We start from the raw sequence: 15,381 nt of genomic DNA, 5'->3' as shown, positions 1-15,381 counted from the left end.
GGTCAGACACGAGGCTCCTCATTGCACGCGCTGATTATTATTAGATTCCTTTTTCGCCAATCAGCGATGAGAGGGGCGTGAGTTTGGCACAGAGGCAGGGTAGTGACAGCGTCCCATTGGTCGATTTTTATCGCCGTTGTATCTCGGGAAGGGATAAATGCAAGCAAGGGGGGCCGGGACTGGAGGGCTGCTTGAAACTCGACTGCAGGTCTACAGATGGAAGGCAGACAGTGTAACTCGCTGTAGGTTCCTTTTTTTCCTCCCCAGCATGCATGGCTTTTGTTTCTAAGAGAGGGAACAGGGCTGATGCAGAGAAAAGCACTTACCACTGTACTTGGGAGCGCTTTGTAAATGTCCGAGCGCACAGTGTGGCACTCAGTCTGCGCTCTGCAGCTACATAGACTATGTTCAGTCACCGCAAGGCTGAATTGATTTTATAACAAAGAAGGAAGAAACTGTGAGAGACCGATTACAGGGTACCTACACATTGGAGAGTGGGCTATGTTGTACTCTTTAACACTAACAGAACCTGGAAATTAAACTTAAAAAAACACATCTAGCCTTTTTAAGGCTACACTGGACTGAACTGTTCTCGAGTTAACTGCACATCTCAGGAGTGAATTATTTCTTGCGCCTTTTTAAAAAAAACTCAGCTCCAACTGTGAAGAGGGGGAGAAAAGAGCTGAGTTTGCTTTAAAGTGAATCGGAGGACCAAGGAGAGGGAGAGAGAAAGAGCAAGTACTTTGCTCTCCCACATAACTGGACAGCATGGTGCAGAAAATGAGCCACACAGAGAGCACCGCCGAGGCGCTGTCCTTTTTTGCCGGGGACTCGAGTTCCGACTCCGGAGCATGCATGGATATGGACCCGGCAGCCTCACCTCTCTCCCCGGACTCTACAGCCTCTTCGACTGCCGGGGACAAACTAGGAGAAAACCCGGCATGGTGTAAAACTCCCAGCGGCCACATCAAGAGACCCATGAACGCATTTATGGTGTGGTCACAGATAGAGAGGAGAAAGATTATGGAGCAGTCTCCTGACATGCACAACGCCGAGATCTCCAAAAGACTGGGGAAGCGATGGAAGCTGCTCAGAGACAGCGACAAGATCCCCTTCATCAGAGAGGCGGAGCGGCTCAGACTCAAGCACATGGCGGACTATCCCGACTACAAGTACCGGCCGAGGAAGAAGGTAAAATCAAGCGCCTCCAAGCCTGGTAGCAATGGGGACAAGGGAGAGAAACTCAACAGTAGCTCTAACAACACCAGCACTAAGACATCCTCATCTTCGAGGAAGAATGGATCCAAATCACCCAGCAGCAGCAAAACCCACAAATCACTTTTCGGGAGCAGCAGCAGCAGTAGCACCAAAGCATCAACGTTTGCCTCTGAGCACTCATCAGAGCACCATCACAACTCTCTCTACAAGTCAAAATCAGTCTCCTCCGCAGCCAAGCAGATACCGGATGGCAAGAAGCCCAAGCGGGTGTACGTCTTCAGCAGCAGCGGGGCCAGCTTGAGCCTTAGCCCCGCTTCCTCCGTCGCTGTCCCGGCCAGCCCCACACTCAGCAGCTCGGCGGACTCCAGCGACCCTTTGAGCCTGTATGAGGACACGGCCAGCGGCAGGGAGGAAGGAGGCGAGTCCCCCGGCAGCAGCGGCAGCCCGGGCGGCTCCTCAGAGCGCCACGGCCAGCACACATACAGCAGTCGGCGGGCTTCCTCACCGACTCCCTCCGGCTCTCACTCCTCCGCCTCGTCCTCGTCCTCTTCTTCGGAGGATGAAGAGTTTGAGGACGACTTACTCGACATTAACCCCAGCCCAAGCTTTGATAGCATGTCGTTGGGGAGTTTTAGCTCCTCGGTGCTGGACAGGGACTTGGATTTGAACTTTGAGTCTGGCTCCGGGGGCTCCCACTTTGAGTTCCCCGACTACTGCACGCCCGAAGTCAGCGAGATGATCTCCGGGGACTGGCTGGAATCCACCATCTCCAACCTGGTGTTCACATACTGAGTGTGCTGAAGGTAAAACAAAAGCAAACTACAGGTAGCCTAGTGTCCTGCAAGCAAAGATATGACCACAAACAGAACCAGGGGTCTGTGGTGCAGTGGGCGTAATAGTTTGTGTTCTAACTACACCAGACTAGTAAAAACCCCACTGAAACTAGACCCCGTCCCTTCTCGGCCATATAGACAAGAGTTGCAAGTCCTGGGAAAAGCTCAACTTTGAAGCGAATAACTTGCTTTTTGCAGGCTACTTTTCTTTGGATGTGTGGACTGTGGGACTTGGTACAACCACGAAAAAGTGGTGGGAGTGCAAAACAAGAGAAGAGAAGGAGAGAAAATGAGAGACTGGCTGGGTTTCCTGTTAGTGAAACGCTCAGTCCTGGACTGTTTTGAACTGAACAACTTAACTGTGATTGATTTGCACGTTATGCGGTCCGCCGTTCACTTAATCAATGTTGTTGCTGATTTTAGAAAAGGGACATTTCACAACTTTTTACCGTTCGCCAAGTGAATTTCACCACTAAAGGTACAGAAATAGGACTGTCGCGCGACATTTTTACTGTGGTGTGTCACCGAGAGGGATTTTTAATGAAACCGAGGTGGGTTGATGTTTTTTTTAAAAGTCGAATATTTTCTCAAAAGCAAAAAACATGTTAAGCATGATAGCTTACTTTGTTCCTATCTTGTGCTGAGATTTTCTGTGAGACTGTCAAGCAGTTTAAAAACTAGTATTAGGGTTATTTAAATGGATAGGTGGCGCTCGCTTCGGTTCTTCTCTTTAAAAAAAGGACATTGAAATAATCACCAGCTGTTGTAATTTTTCAAACTTCAGGATTCAGACGCAACTTCAAATCTGTGCTGAACTTTATACACGTGTTCTCTGCGATTCAGGACCAAAATTCTTTAATGTTAATTTCAGATGATGGCTATGGAGAAATCCTCAACGATTTTCTTTTTTCATCCTCCGAGCTTTGTTTTGTACATGTATTCAGATGCCATTTTATATGGGATGTTGTATTTATATACTGGGCCAAGCATTTTTGACTTGATCATTTTTTTTAAATTTTCTTGTAGTCCTTTTTTTCTTTTCTTACACAGTTGTTTGTCAGTATGTCTGTGTCTGTCACATTTCCTTCTCAGGCGAAGGGCTAGAGTTTAAAAAAAACACAACTTTTATTTCTTTTTATATTTAAATGTACACACTTTTGGACACTTAAAAGAGAGGAAACAGTTTGATTATTTTCTCAGTGTATTTTTGTACAAATCTATATAGAAAATGGGGGAGTCAACAATCGGTGTGTGTAGCCTACTAATACAGCTGTATTGGGTTTCCTAATTTTAAGACCCCGGCTGGCTGGTTTTCATGCTGCCTTCAAGTGCTCATGGTAAGCTCGTATATACGAGTTTTTCTTGCCTGATCAAATGCTTTTGTAAGGAGAACCAGCAAAACAGACCATACGACACTGTGGTGACCATTAATTAATTTTGGAAATTAATGGCACCAAAACTACTTTTTACTGTAGTGACAGAGGAGATAATCTGAATCAGGTTTGTAATTGATGTATCATTTACTAATTTGGCAACGTTTGTGAGACTTTTACCAGCAAATATTGGCAAGACTTACTTTGATGTTCCAATTCCTTGACATCCCCTATTGTCACTTAGGCATCAGATGCTTAACCACCCAGTTATAAGGATACAATTACGATTTTCCCGACAGCACTTGAAAGCAGCACCAGTCTTTATCAGCCTACCTTCTACGTTTACAGTGCCAGTCTGCAGGCTCCTTAAAGACACAGGAACGCATTATTTCTGGAGGCTATTCCTGTGGACCATGTGGTTTGAACAGCATCACTCTCTTAAGCAGCCACTCCTTTTTGCATTTCCTGTCTGATATCTTGCCTGTGACAACAAATGAGGAGATTGTAGCTTTAAATTTGACTTATTTCTTGATGTTTTCATTAATTGATGTCAAAATTGCCAATCAACCACTGGATTGAACAGGCTATCAATATAGCAAACAAACAACAAGGATGATAACATCAAGCATATTCAAATTTCTGACTTGAGTTCCGCAACACCTACTTGTACTGCGTTTCTCATTGTATTTGAATATATAATCTTTTCTACTTGTCGGCTAACTATTAGCTAATAATTGTTTTAGTATCTTTATGGCATGGTGAATAGCATTTGTATTTCAGATTCAGGTTATTAGCTGTTGTGTTTTTCAGAAAAAATGAAAAAATGAGAAAACGATGAAACGTGAACTCGATCTTTGTATATTTGACTGTATCATAAAGCAAAAAGATTGTGTGTTTATGTACTTTGTTGCTATCGAGGACAGGCACTGTCTAGAACTGCTATCTTTTACACATCCTTACTTACATTTAAGGTGGTCAGTTCAGGACTCTTTTTTTTATATATATATAAAAGCATTTTAAATATATTAACTTTATTTTTCATCCATCCTGTGCAATATGCTGTGTAGAATTATCATTTATTGTCTCTAATCATGCCATAAACAAAGGAACCACCCTTTTTTTGAGGCTCAGAGAAAGGGGGGAGAACTCATGCCAGCTAAATTGTGTCCATTTACTGCCTGTCAGATTGTTGATATAAACTTGTGTACAGAACTTTTTCAAGGAAGGAAATAAATATCAGCTGGAACTGAAATTCTACAACTCTTCTCTTGATTCTTGAACTTTTTCATCTCTTTGTCAGCAGTTGGCAAAAATTGATGTGTTGGTTAAGACAATATGAGGTTCCATGGCTAATATTGACTCCTGATTGTCATTACTGACTTAATGTATTAATTCATTTGCTGCTTCCTAAAAAAGCTTCAAGGGGACAGTAAGAAATAAAAGCAAGAACACACAGTGCCATCAAAGTCTTACTCATCTGACCACTGCACCTGTTTTTTAGTAGCCTAATGACAAATTCATTAGGGGAAATGAAATGTAATTGCAAATCATATTACATGGACTCCTTCCCAAAAGTCGTTGACATGAAATAAGCAACACGTGGCCTGAGTAATGACTACAAACTTGGGAAGTCCAGTCTAATTCTTAAAAATAAATCTACAGAAAGGGGCTTTGTTTCTCAAAGTTGAATACATACATCCTTCTCAAGAGTTTTATTACAATGTCTTCTACAAAGAGTATTACTAGTCCAAAGTTAGCTTTTGGAAAGCTTATTACTGAGCAATGAAAAGGCATACTGTTACTTTGAGCTACAGTAAAATAGGCAGAACTGACTTTCAGTTTTATAGCAGCCCCATTCACCCCCCCCCCCCTCTTCATACTGCACAGCCTTAGGGAAGCTTACAGCTCCATCGTAGAGCCTAGAAATAGATACATGTATATAGACTCAGACAGAGAAAATCAATAAAAATATTTTAACCGTATCGTCACATATATTGGATATTTCATGTTAAGCCCCAATAAGGCTTAAGTCAGCTATGCATTCAAAATGTATTTTATTAGAGGAGTGTTGATATAAGACCTGCATGTCTTCTACTGATGATTGTATGGCCTCATGACATGACCTAGCTCAGAAATAACTGCTGATTCTTGAAACTGTGTTGCACAGTTACTCTCAGCAGGAAGAAACCACATGAAAAGCTAGATTATTATAAAACATGCATGCATGGCTCTTTAAATAGCCATGCAAAATTGATTTGTAGATTGGAAGGTTAAGAATTCAAATGCATTATGTATAACATAAAACTATTTTGGTTTCTTTATGAAAAGGACAACAAAAAGTGCACAGTTCAGTCTATGTCTTTCAGTAGACAGGATACCCAAGTTGACATCTCATCAACACTGATGCACATGAAGTAACCTGTGCATCTCATAATACAGAATACTCTAAGATGAATTTTAAGTCAAAAGTCCAACATGAAACATTGACTAATGTATAGTTCCTATAAGCATTACAGCTGACCAGAGGGCTACTTTTAACACATTTATGCATTGTACACTTGCTGTAGCCACATACAGATAATGAGCTGATTAAGGTGAATAGTTTTTCCAACACTGTTTCATAAGTGATGTGTTTTTTGAGTTTTGTTTTTCTCCTTGGCTAAAATTTCAGCCTGCTATTGGATAATTGTTGCCCATCTTAATTAACTGAATGATAAAGAATAGTGATGATAAAGTCTGTTTACTTTAAAATACACTTTAAAGCTTCATTCCAGGCAAACTGAAGTTCTATTCTATTCTATTCTATTCTATTCTATTCTATTCTATTCTATTCTATTCTGCCCTGTTGTGCTGTATGCTGGCTGTCTGGTGTTCAGACAGTCATGATTTCCCTTCCCCCTCTCCCAGACAGACCTTTATTGTGGGGGAAGGGCTGGTTTAGCAGCAGTCAACCAAGGGCCCTCCAGCATGCTGACAAGCATGTCTGTCTGTCTACGGTATGTGTATGCGTGTTTGTGTTTGCGTGCATGTTTGGTGTGCATGCATGTGGTTAAAAATATATGCATACAATGAATCACATGACATGGGTATCCCCAACAAGTCCTTTAAATTAAACAGCAAAATTAAGACCAGACACTGTATGTCAGCCTCATACATGTTGATGTATGAGGAAAACATCAAATGACATACAAATTTCCTGTTTAATTGTCTTCCATCAGACTTTGTTGTACAAAAGAACAATGTATAAGAATGTAACATCCTTGATTTGAATATTTTAAAGACATCCTTAGTATGTGCTGTGAACCTAGAGATATGTATTGTGTGTAACTTCCTTTCAGGAGCACTCTCCCACTGTTGTATTATATTAACTTCATTAGTTATGTGAAATGACTATAAAGGTGGTGCAGATGTTAGTGTAATTGACTGTGTGGAGCTATTATGTATGGTATAAACATGGTATGGTATATATTTAATGCTGTAATTGGATGCCAAATGACTTTAAGATAGCAAGGCTTTAAGTATCTGCTTTTATAAAGCTGTCCCACATTTTACAGTATGTAGCCAGCTATATTTTCAATGAGCCTTCTTGAGCATGTCAAATTAGTTTAATTGTCTGTGTATTATGTGTAGGTAAGTAGCAAGGTGTTAAGTATATATTTTGTAAAACTGTAATTTAAAATTACTTCACCTGATTCACCATCGTGTGTTAATTTCTCTTGATGGCATGAATCCTGATACACAGCAATAGGTGAGAGGAGAGGAGGTAAAAAATAAGTGTGAGGCACAAAACAGAAAGTAAACTACACGTATAATTGCCTGTATGATATATTGTACAGTATATTCAACATTCAGTCGCTACTGTATGTACAAAAAGCTGCGCTGCTAGTATGTTTGCAGCCATGAGTGTGCAGTAGTGCATTAATCCATTACTAATTTTATGAAGCTGCTGAATCTAAGTCCTTGCAGAATCACACCAATTTACATTTTGTCACTGCTTAATTGGCCGAGTGTAACTACCGACTCTGTGCTCAACATAAACAGCAGTAATTTCAGCAGGCATTTTGTAATAGTCTACCCAGTGTATATTACTTTATTTCTTAGCATCCTGATGATAAATATGTATCATGCAAAGGGATAATATCTTCAGTGTGTGGTATAATATTGCAAATTTCCTAAGAGCTCCAGCACCTCTATGTGTGTGTTAAGCTTCTCTAAGCTGTATGTAGCCTGTTCAGTGTGCAGTCTCATGCTTGGCTCAGCTGACTCCTCAGTGGGAGATATGCAGGGAGCAGCCAGGGCAGAGCAGAGTGGAGCAGAACAGGCTGACTGCTGGAGTCAGTGGCCCAGGAAAACCACAGCAGGGGGGATAAAAACTCTGCCGGGGGGGGGGGGGGGGGGGGGGGGGTGGGGGGTGGGGGTATATGACTGTATAAGTCTGCCTGTCTGTATGTAGCTGCTGTGCTCATATCCCAGAGGGGATGGAGTAGTGGTGGTAGTGATGGTATGACTATTTCTCCCCTCTTGCTGTTTTATGCATGTTTTTTTTTTTTTTTTATACCTTACTTCTGTTCTTTTTTTGTCTCTACTAAAGCCATGTGTTTTTGTTGTTTTGACCTATGAGCAGTACCACACCTTTCCATTATTTATCTTTATATATATATATATATATATCAGTCTGGCATATGAAAGGTGGTGGTGGTGGTGTCTGTTATCTTTAGTTTTCTACTGTCTACTTGACTGTCTCAGTCTATATCTGTCTGACTGCCTCAGTCCATGTCTGAGATGTCCCTGTAGGCTTGCATTCACACAGAACAGAAACATCACACAAACAAGAGCGCACACAGATGTTCCTGTTTACTTGTTCAGGGGCCAAGTAGTTGTGGGTGAGAGTGGTACTGTGGAACTTCTTGCATTTCTGTGTACCTGCAAAGAATAGTGACTGCTGTAGTTTATGAACTACCTTCCTACCTGATGAAAGCACATACAGCATAACAGGCAGAGCCACACAGACAACATTTTTACATGGCTGCGTTTGTGTGTGTGATGATCTCATTACATGTGTTTGCTTCTGGATGTCTGTCTTTCTCTGGAGCTGAAAGGCAACGTGCAGAGCTTTGTCTAAAAAAATCACTGGTGGCTATAGAGAAACTAAATTGAACACAACTCTGAGACGCAATTTGTCTCACTTTAATGCAACAACTGAAAGATCCTTGCTTTTTGATGACAATTTAACTCACGTTTAGGAAGCAGCAGGTGTTAACTATGGACTGGACTAATAATCATAAAAAACAAGTAACAATGCAAACCCAGTTTGTATAATCAGATATGTTTACCATTATTATGTATGCAACCAAATTCAGCTGAATATAATTAAGTAATTAAATAATGATTGTGATTTATTACATTCTTGTTATACGTACAAAACAGAATAGGTGTTACCTGTGAATGAGCAGCATAAATGAAGCAACATTTCTAAACCTCACTTGCATGAATTTAAAAAGCTTTTCAGTTTTCAGTGTGTCACTTTGTAGCAGCAGCACTGCTTGCTGTCATTATTGATATTTACATGCTACTCTGTGCATTAAAAACATGGAGGCCTTTTTTCTTTTGTCTCTTCCTTTGTTCCCCTGCTGCTTCTGTCCAGACACAATGGTAGTCTCCGGGCGGTGCACCCAGGAAAGTTTTTGTCAGCCAGCCTGTGCTATGTGTAGACAAACAGTGAGTTTTAAAAAAGGGACAAGAACAGAATAATGTAAAAACACGTTTATTGTGACAGTTTGAAGTGTTACTTATAGTAGCCATCAAAGTAAGAGAGAGCATAAAAGAGCAATAAAAGATAGTTCTCAAAGGAGAAAAATCTGCAAGAAGCAGACAGCAGTGAATGAACACATTAGCCAGCAGATCAATACAGAAAACATCAAATGAATACATAGAAAAAATAAAAATAAAATAAATAGATATTCCATGACAGTATTATAGATAGATAGATAGATAGATAGATAGATAGATAGATAGATAGATAGATAGATAGATAGATAGATAGATAGATAGATAGATAGATAGATAGATAGATAGATAGATAGATAGATAGATAGATAAATCAATTATTGGTACTGAACAAAGTTAAGTGAAGTTGGTGAGTTTAAATAAATAAATAAATAAAATCCTACACCAAACAATAGCCACCATTCCCCCTGTTAGTAATGAGACATGTCCTCAGTCCGACTGTATTGTTGTGTTCATAGTTGTTTGACTTTGAGAGGGCGGGACTCTTTGGAGAGCGAAATGAACTAGGCGCGGCCAAAAGGAGCCCCATCCATCTATCACACGTGTAGACAAAGGGGGACTCCACAACACAAGGCTAGATGTGCCCTCTCAAACTTTTTCCACGACGCACGGCGAGACGCACAGCGCAAGCCAGCCCAAGGTGAGTTGTCTCCAAGCTGAATACTGTGCTTGCTTGCATCCCTGCAGCGATTTTCGATTTTATTTCCAGTTAAAAGTTGCTACTGTAGTTGGTGCGTCAGCGCTCAAACTTGAGCACAAAGCAGGAGAGAGAGGGAGAGAGACATAGGGAGAGAGAGGTGGCGAGGGAGAGAGAGAGCGAGAGGAGCGGTCCCCTTTTCCTTTGTCTGATGCGGGGCGCTTTGAGGAGAGAACTTGAGGGGATGCTCAGGCACGCATCTTCATAACGCTCAATAATTCTCAACATATGATAGAAAGAATTCATTGGCAACCAGCTTTAATTGAGGTGAGATGTTGTATGTACTGTTGTCGTATCTTTGTCTCTTGGGGATGTTGCGACGCACAAGACAAAGCAGCTGCCTGTCAGAAGTTTGCAGAGAGAGGGACCTTTTACGCACGCTGGAAAACAGACAAAGTGACAAGTAGTTCATAAATAGTTTGTAAATAGTCATGTCCTCGTGCATTAGTTTTATAACATTGGTTTTCGTGGTCTTGCGAAGTTGCCAGTGCACTGTGGGAATTCAGAACAATGTAATCAGGTGTAAAGTCACTAAGAAACAAAACAGTGCCACAGAATTAAACTTGTTGCACTAATAAGGATTCATCTTTGGAGGCAAAAAGATGTTATGACATGGATAGAAAATGGGTCCATCTCGAAAATCACCAAGAAACTTGTTATAGTTTATTGGAAAGAGAGCAACAGGTATAAGTCGCTGCAGCTTCTTTGTTACAGTAAAGGCTCCTTTGTTCTCAGTCCATACAAAGAAAACCAGCAAAAAGGAGCGCAAATCCAAAAGGAAACAACTTTTCTCAACGCTCAAAGTGATTTTCACGGGATTAAAATTATTTTGAAGTTTTTTAATATTCAAAGTGTTAAGTAAGCTTTTGTTTGGCCCTTTTTGTTCTTTTAAATATATATAAAACCGCGGGAGCATCTCAAGAAAAAATATTTATAATTTGAGGTTAATTGCAGAGCTTCAGTTAGATTTTTATTAAGTGAATAATATATATAATATTTACTCATTTATATAATTTTTTGAAAACTTTCTTTATCATGTAAAGGTGTGGCCAAATAACTTGTTTGAATTTGCTGCATTCCATTGTACAGTGGCCCTACCCTTCAACTTTTTTATTAGGCAACATCTTAGACAAAATGTACCAACATGAACGAATTTTAGTGCCTTTAACGAAATTAGTTATGATTTCTGTTTAGTTTTCAACTTTTTCAAGACATGTCAAACTCTTACAGCTCATATCAACTTTTCGACCTTCTTACAAATTCACACCTAAAGAGTTTATTAGTTAATTAGATAGTAAAAAGAAGTACATTTGATATATTAATATATTTGTGAAGCATTTTATGTTGTTTTTTTAATTCTCCTTTTCTATTTCAACAGTTTAAATCACTAAGAAATCTGTTGCAATGACATACACTTGACTGCAGTGCTTTCAATCTGTTTCTTTTGATTTCTCTGGAATCTGCTTTTAGGTGGGATTTTAACACCAGATTAACCACCAAAGCGCTTTCTCCTCCAGGAGGTTAAGGAAATGAAAATATGTGGAAAACACACGGAAGATGTACAGAGTCACCTATCAAGCGGCTTTTAGGATTAAGAGACAGTGCACTTTTCTTTTGGAGACTCATCTCGTAAGGATTTAAACTTCAGCAGCAGCAATGCCAGGAGGGATACGTTTTAGGCACACTTGGAAATCTAAAACTCATGGAGACACTTTGGGGATTATAAAAATGTGTAGTATGTCTCTCCACAAGGCGTTTCTCAGCCCAAAGTCACTGGGATAGCAGGATATTGCGTTTTTGATCCTCCGTGGCCCTCCTCATGGGTAGGTGATATAACTTTGTACTGGGATTGTGACACTCGTTCAACCACTTTTTTCATAGGGCTGTTTTTACTCACTTGGAATCACACGGACCAGTAGCTCCCCTCCCCTCTCCTCTCCCTTATAACCCCCCACCACCACCCCCTCTCACACACATACACACACAGACCACCATCAATTCCATTTATTTCAGTTGAATTTTGGCAGAAGTTGTATCTCGCCTACACTGTGCACTTTTATCAATAAAGTTGATAAAAGTTTATTTTGCAATACAGCTTTATAAAAAAGTACTCAAAGTTTGGAGACCAGTATGTAAATATGTCTATTATATTGTATCATGCCAGTCATTAGACATCACATCCCAGTAATTAAGTCATCTGGACAATAACTGGGAATATTTTAAACTTGTCACAGTTGCAGTGCACTTTGATGCATGTTAAGAAACAAAACAAAATAAAAGCGTCTCATGAACATGGGCGAAAAGTTGTGGCTCCCACATGACCACTAGCTTATCTAATAATGTTATTAACTATTTATTGAGGATATATCATCAACAGCAGATTACTTTAGAGGCTCAACAATTAGGTAAACTTATTATTTTATTAACTTGCTTATCTTTATCTCTAATTTATGACTAGATGGCATGGATTTTCTTCATTGACCACATAGGCAGGGATATGCAACTTCACTGTGTCATATGTTAAGTTCATGTCTATATGCAGCAGACTTGACTTTGGTTATCCAGTGCCAGTATGAAGAAGGCTGTTGAGCCCAATTAATTTGTCCAGAATCAGTTCAATGTTACATTTGCTTTGAGGTTTTCTGGGATGTCATTCTTTGATTTACAACTGTTAGACTGTTATTGAATTGCCACCTTATCTGTAGTACAGTTCCTGCTTATTTGCTGGGCTGCAGGCAGAGTGAATTTGTGTGTCCTCAAATCTCTCAGTTCACTGAGAGGACAAGAACGGAGAGAGGGAGTCTCAAAATAAAGAAGGGGCTTTTGTATTGAGTCTTTTGAAAATGTTAATTTAAGAAAGCCTGTCAAATCTTGGAAAAAGGTCAGGGACGTTCTCAAAGCATATGAGTGTGACGGAGAGAAAGTGCCAGATTTACACTCCTTTCACTCTCTTTTCAGCCCCTTATCAGTGATGTCATTGAGAGCCAATGAGAGCATACAGTGGTACTTGTCAGCATCCAAGCCCCGCCTCTAGCCTTTTTGTGCATGGCAGCCCACATGGTCCTGCAGCATCACATTTTCACCATGCGTTACTTTGCTGCAGAGAGGCAGAGATGTTGCTCTTGGCTGTGCACTCCAATGTTAATCCACCAAAGCCATTCAGAAATTGCTTATTTGGAGTGAGGAGACAAGGCAGTCCTTTTGTTTCCGAAAATTGTTAACCAAGAATACAAAATTATTACCTTGATGATTACTTTAATTTAACTCAAAACATCAAATGCTACAGTATATATGTTCTTGTGTAGCTTAACAATAATTTAACAGAACTTGTTAATACTTAAGCCTCAGAGAAAACAGCATTTACCCATTTCTGCTGCTCATTTAGAACTGGCTCAGGTGTCAGTCTGGAAATGACTGGATCAGTGGGAATGTTGGTCTGTCAACACTTTGACCCCAACTATACTAACATCCAAATGTGTAATAGCTATATTGGTCCACAGCACAAAACATATTAGTTTCACAATAATGACTATAAAATTGTGTGAAGCGTACTTTTTTTGTGTATTCTTTTCTATTGGCATGCATTCATGTCACATGACAAAAAGGCTGACATTCATTTTATTCTCAAAATGCAATATTTTGAGATAGTTTTGTCATTTAAGTGTATTTCGATAACATTTGTAGAGAGAATTGTGTATTTTTTTTCATAATCTTTTTTCAGTTTCAGTTACGATGAAGATTTTATCAGGAATTCTATCATTTCTATGGTCGTTGCTATGGATGCTGCAATCGTAGTTGCATGTTGATGAATGTACACATGACCTGGCTATGTGTACTGCTATTCTCCATACATATGATAAATTGAATTCTCACAGTCACTGAGTTAGGATTTTCTTTTAATATCTATCATTTCTCAACACATACATGGTTAAGGTTAAATTTAAGTCAGTTTTAGACAAAAGAAGAGATTCAAAAACCTGCAACTAGATTTTTTCAGTAAAACAGTGTCCATAGCAACCACAATAACAACAATAGAAAGCCTGAAAAAATCTAAACATCATATACATTCACTCAACAAAGATTATGAAAATAAAATAAAATGCATTTTAGGTTGAAACTATCTCAAAATATTGCATTTCCCACTGAGAATGAAAATAATGTTACCTTTTTTTGTTGTAGCAGACAGAAACTTGACAGTCACCTGATGTGGACATAGGCCAATAGTAAAAAATAAGGCCCCAAAAATGTAGGCATCTAAAAATTTTAGAGCTGTTTTTGTGAAACTAATATGTTTTGCGCTGTGGACCAACTATTACATATTTTGATGTGAGACAAGATTTGGGACACACAGGTGAGACAGATATAGGTCAGTGGTAGAGTATGGGTAATGATGAATTATGCATCCACAGTAAGCAGGGTCAAAGGATGTGTGTGAGAGATAAAAGTGCAGTTGCTGAAACAATGTGCATGCAGCGCATCTCATCTTGACCATCCACCAGACATACACTGATCCTTAACTTAATTGAATTTCACCTTTATTGATTCAGAGTTGTACACTGTTTGACAGTGAATTGAATGACATTGCAGATCTTTGATCAGGTCTGCAGAAACTGTACATTTCTTTGTATAATGACTTGTAACCATGGATCTGTCATTTACAAGTAATATAAAAGTAAATCCGATGCCCTGCAATTAAATCCTGCTTATTAACAAATGTTATTTTGGCTCTACCTTTCTTTTCTTCCAAGTCTTTGGAGAGCTTTACGTATCCTGTCCTACTACCTGATACTGTGGATTTCAAGCTGTGTAGATTCAAACCAGTGCCCAGTTAATGAACTTGTGAGTAAGACAGAAACATCAGGTTTAGCGTAACTAATCATTGCGACAGACCCAGCACTGAGCTCTTAATAGGCATCACATGGTCATGGTATCGGCTACAATACAGTATGATCCACTGTGTGTAGCTTAATTACATTGCTTATCTTTAATGCTATTATCATGTACAGTGAAGTTTTCATAACATTGGTGGACACTTCATGAGAGCATACATTTTTTTCCTGTGTTGTCCCAGTGGGAGTTGGGCTTCTAAACCTAATCCACTGAGTTACATGGGACAACATTAGCACAGCAATCTGTGGTATCTTCCAGCTCTGAAGTCTCAATATCCGTTTAAGCTGGAATGCTCATTAAAATGGGCAATGGCTTCACACCATCTCTTTCTCTGCAGCATATGCACAACTAAATCTGTCACCATAATCTCTCATCCATCTGCATTTGCTATATTTTGCTACACTAAAATAAAGTAGGCTCCTTTCTGTGTCTGGTGAAGTCTGATGGAAACAAAGCACATTACTGTGTTGGAGCACAGTAGTCTACGTTAGGCTCAATGACACCAATCTTATAGACATAAAAAACTAAAAATTGCATTATTCTTATCCAGTTACATTTCTGTAATCCATGGCATGTCCGTGAG

General features: G+C 39.6%; 1 protein-coding gene across 1 annotated transcript; it reads left to right on the top strand.

Annotated features, from left to right (window-relative positions):
• Positions 1-284: 284 nt before the first annotated feature.
• sox4b (SRY-box transcription factor 4b) lies at positions 285-4,641 on the top strand. The gene has a single exon (XM_062422824.1). The coding sequence runs from the start codon at positions 769-771 to the stop codon at positions 2,008-2,010; it is 1,242 nt and encodes a 413-aa protein (XP_062278808.1). The 5' UTR covers positions 285-768; the 3' UTR covers positions 2,011-4,641.
• Positions 4,642-15,381: the final 10,740 nt, after the last annotated feature.

This window comes from Scomber scombrus, chromosome 7, assembly GCF_963691925.1.
Source record: "Scomber scombrus chromosome 7, fScoSco1.1, whole genome shotgun sequence".
NCBI lineage: Eukaryota > Metazoa > Chordata > Actinopteri > Scombriformes > Scombridae > Scomber > Scomber scombrus.
The sequence above is the reverse complement of the archived record's forward strand: the minus strand, read 5'-3'. Positions and strand labels throughout refer to the sequence as shown.

Excerpts from the sequence above, each read along its gene's own strand:
- sox4b (XM_062422824.1), top strand. The coding sequence starts at position 769 with ATGGTGCAGAAAATGAGCCACACAGAGAGCACCGCCGAGGCGCTGTCC.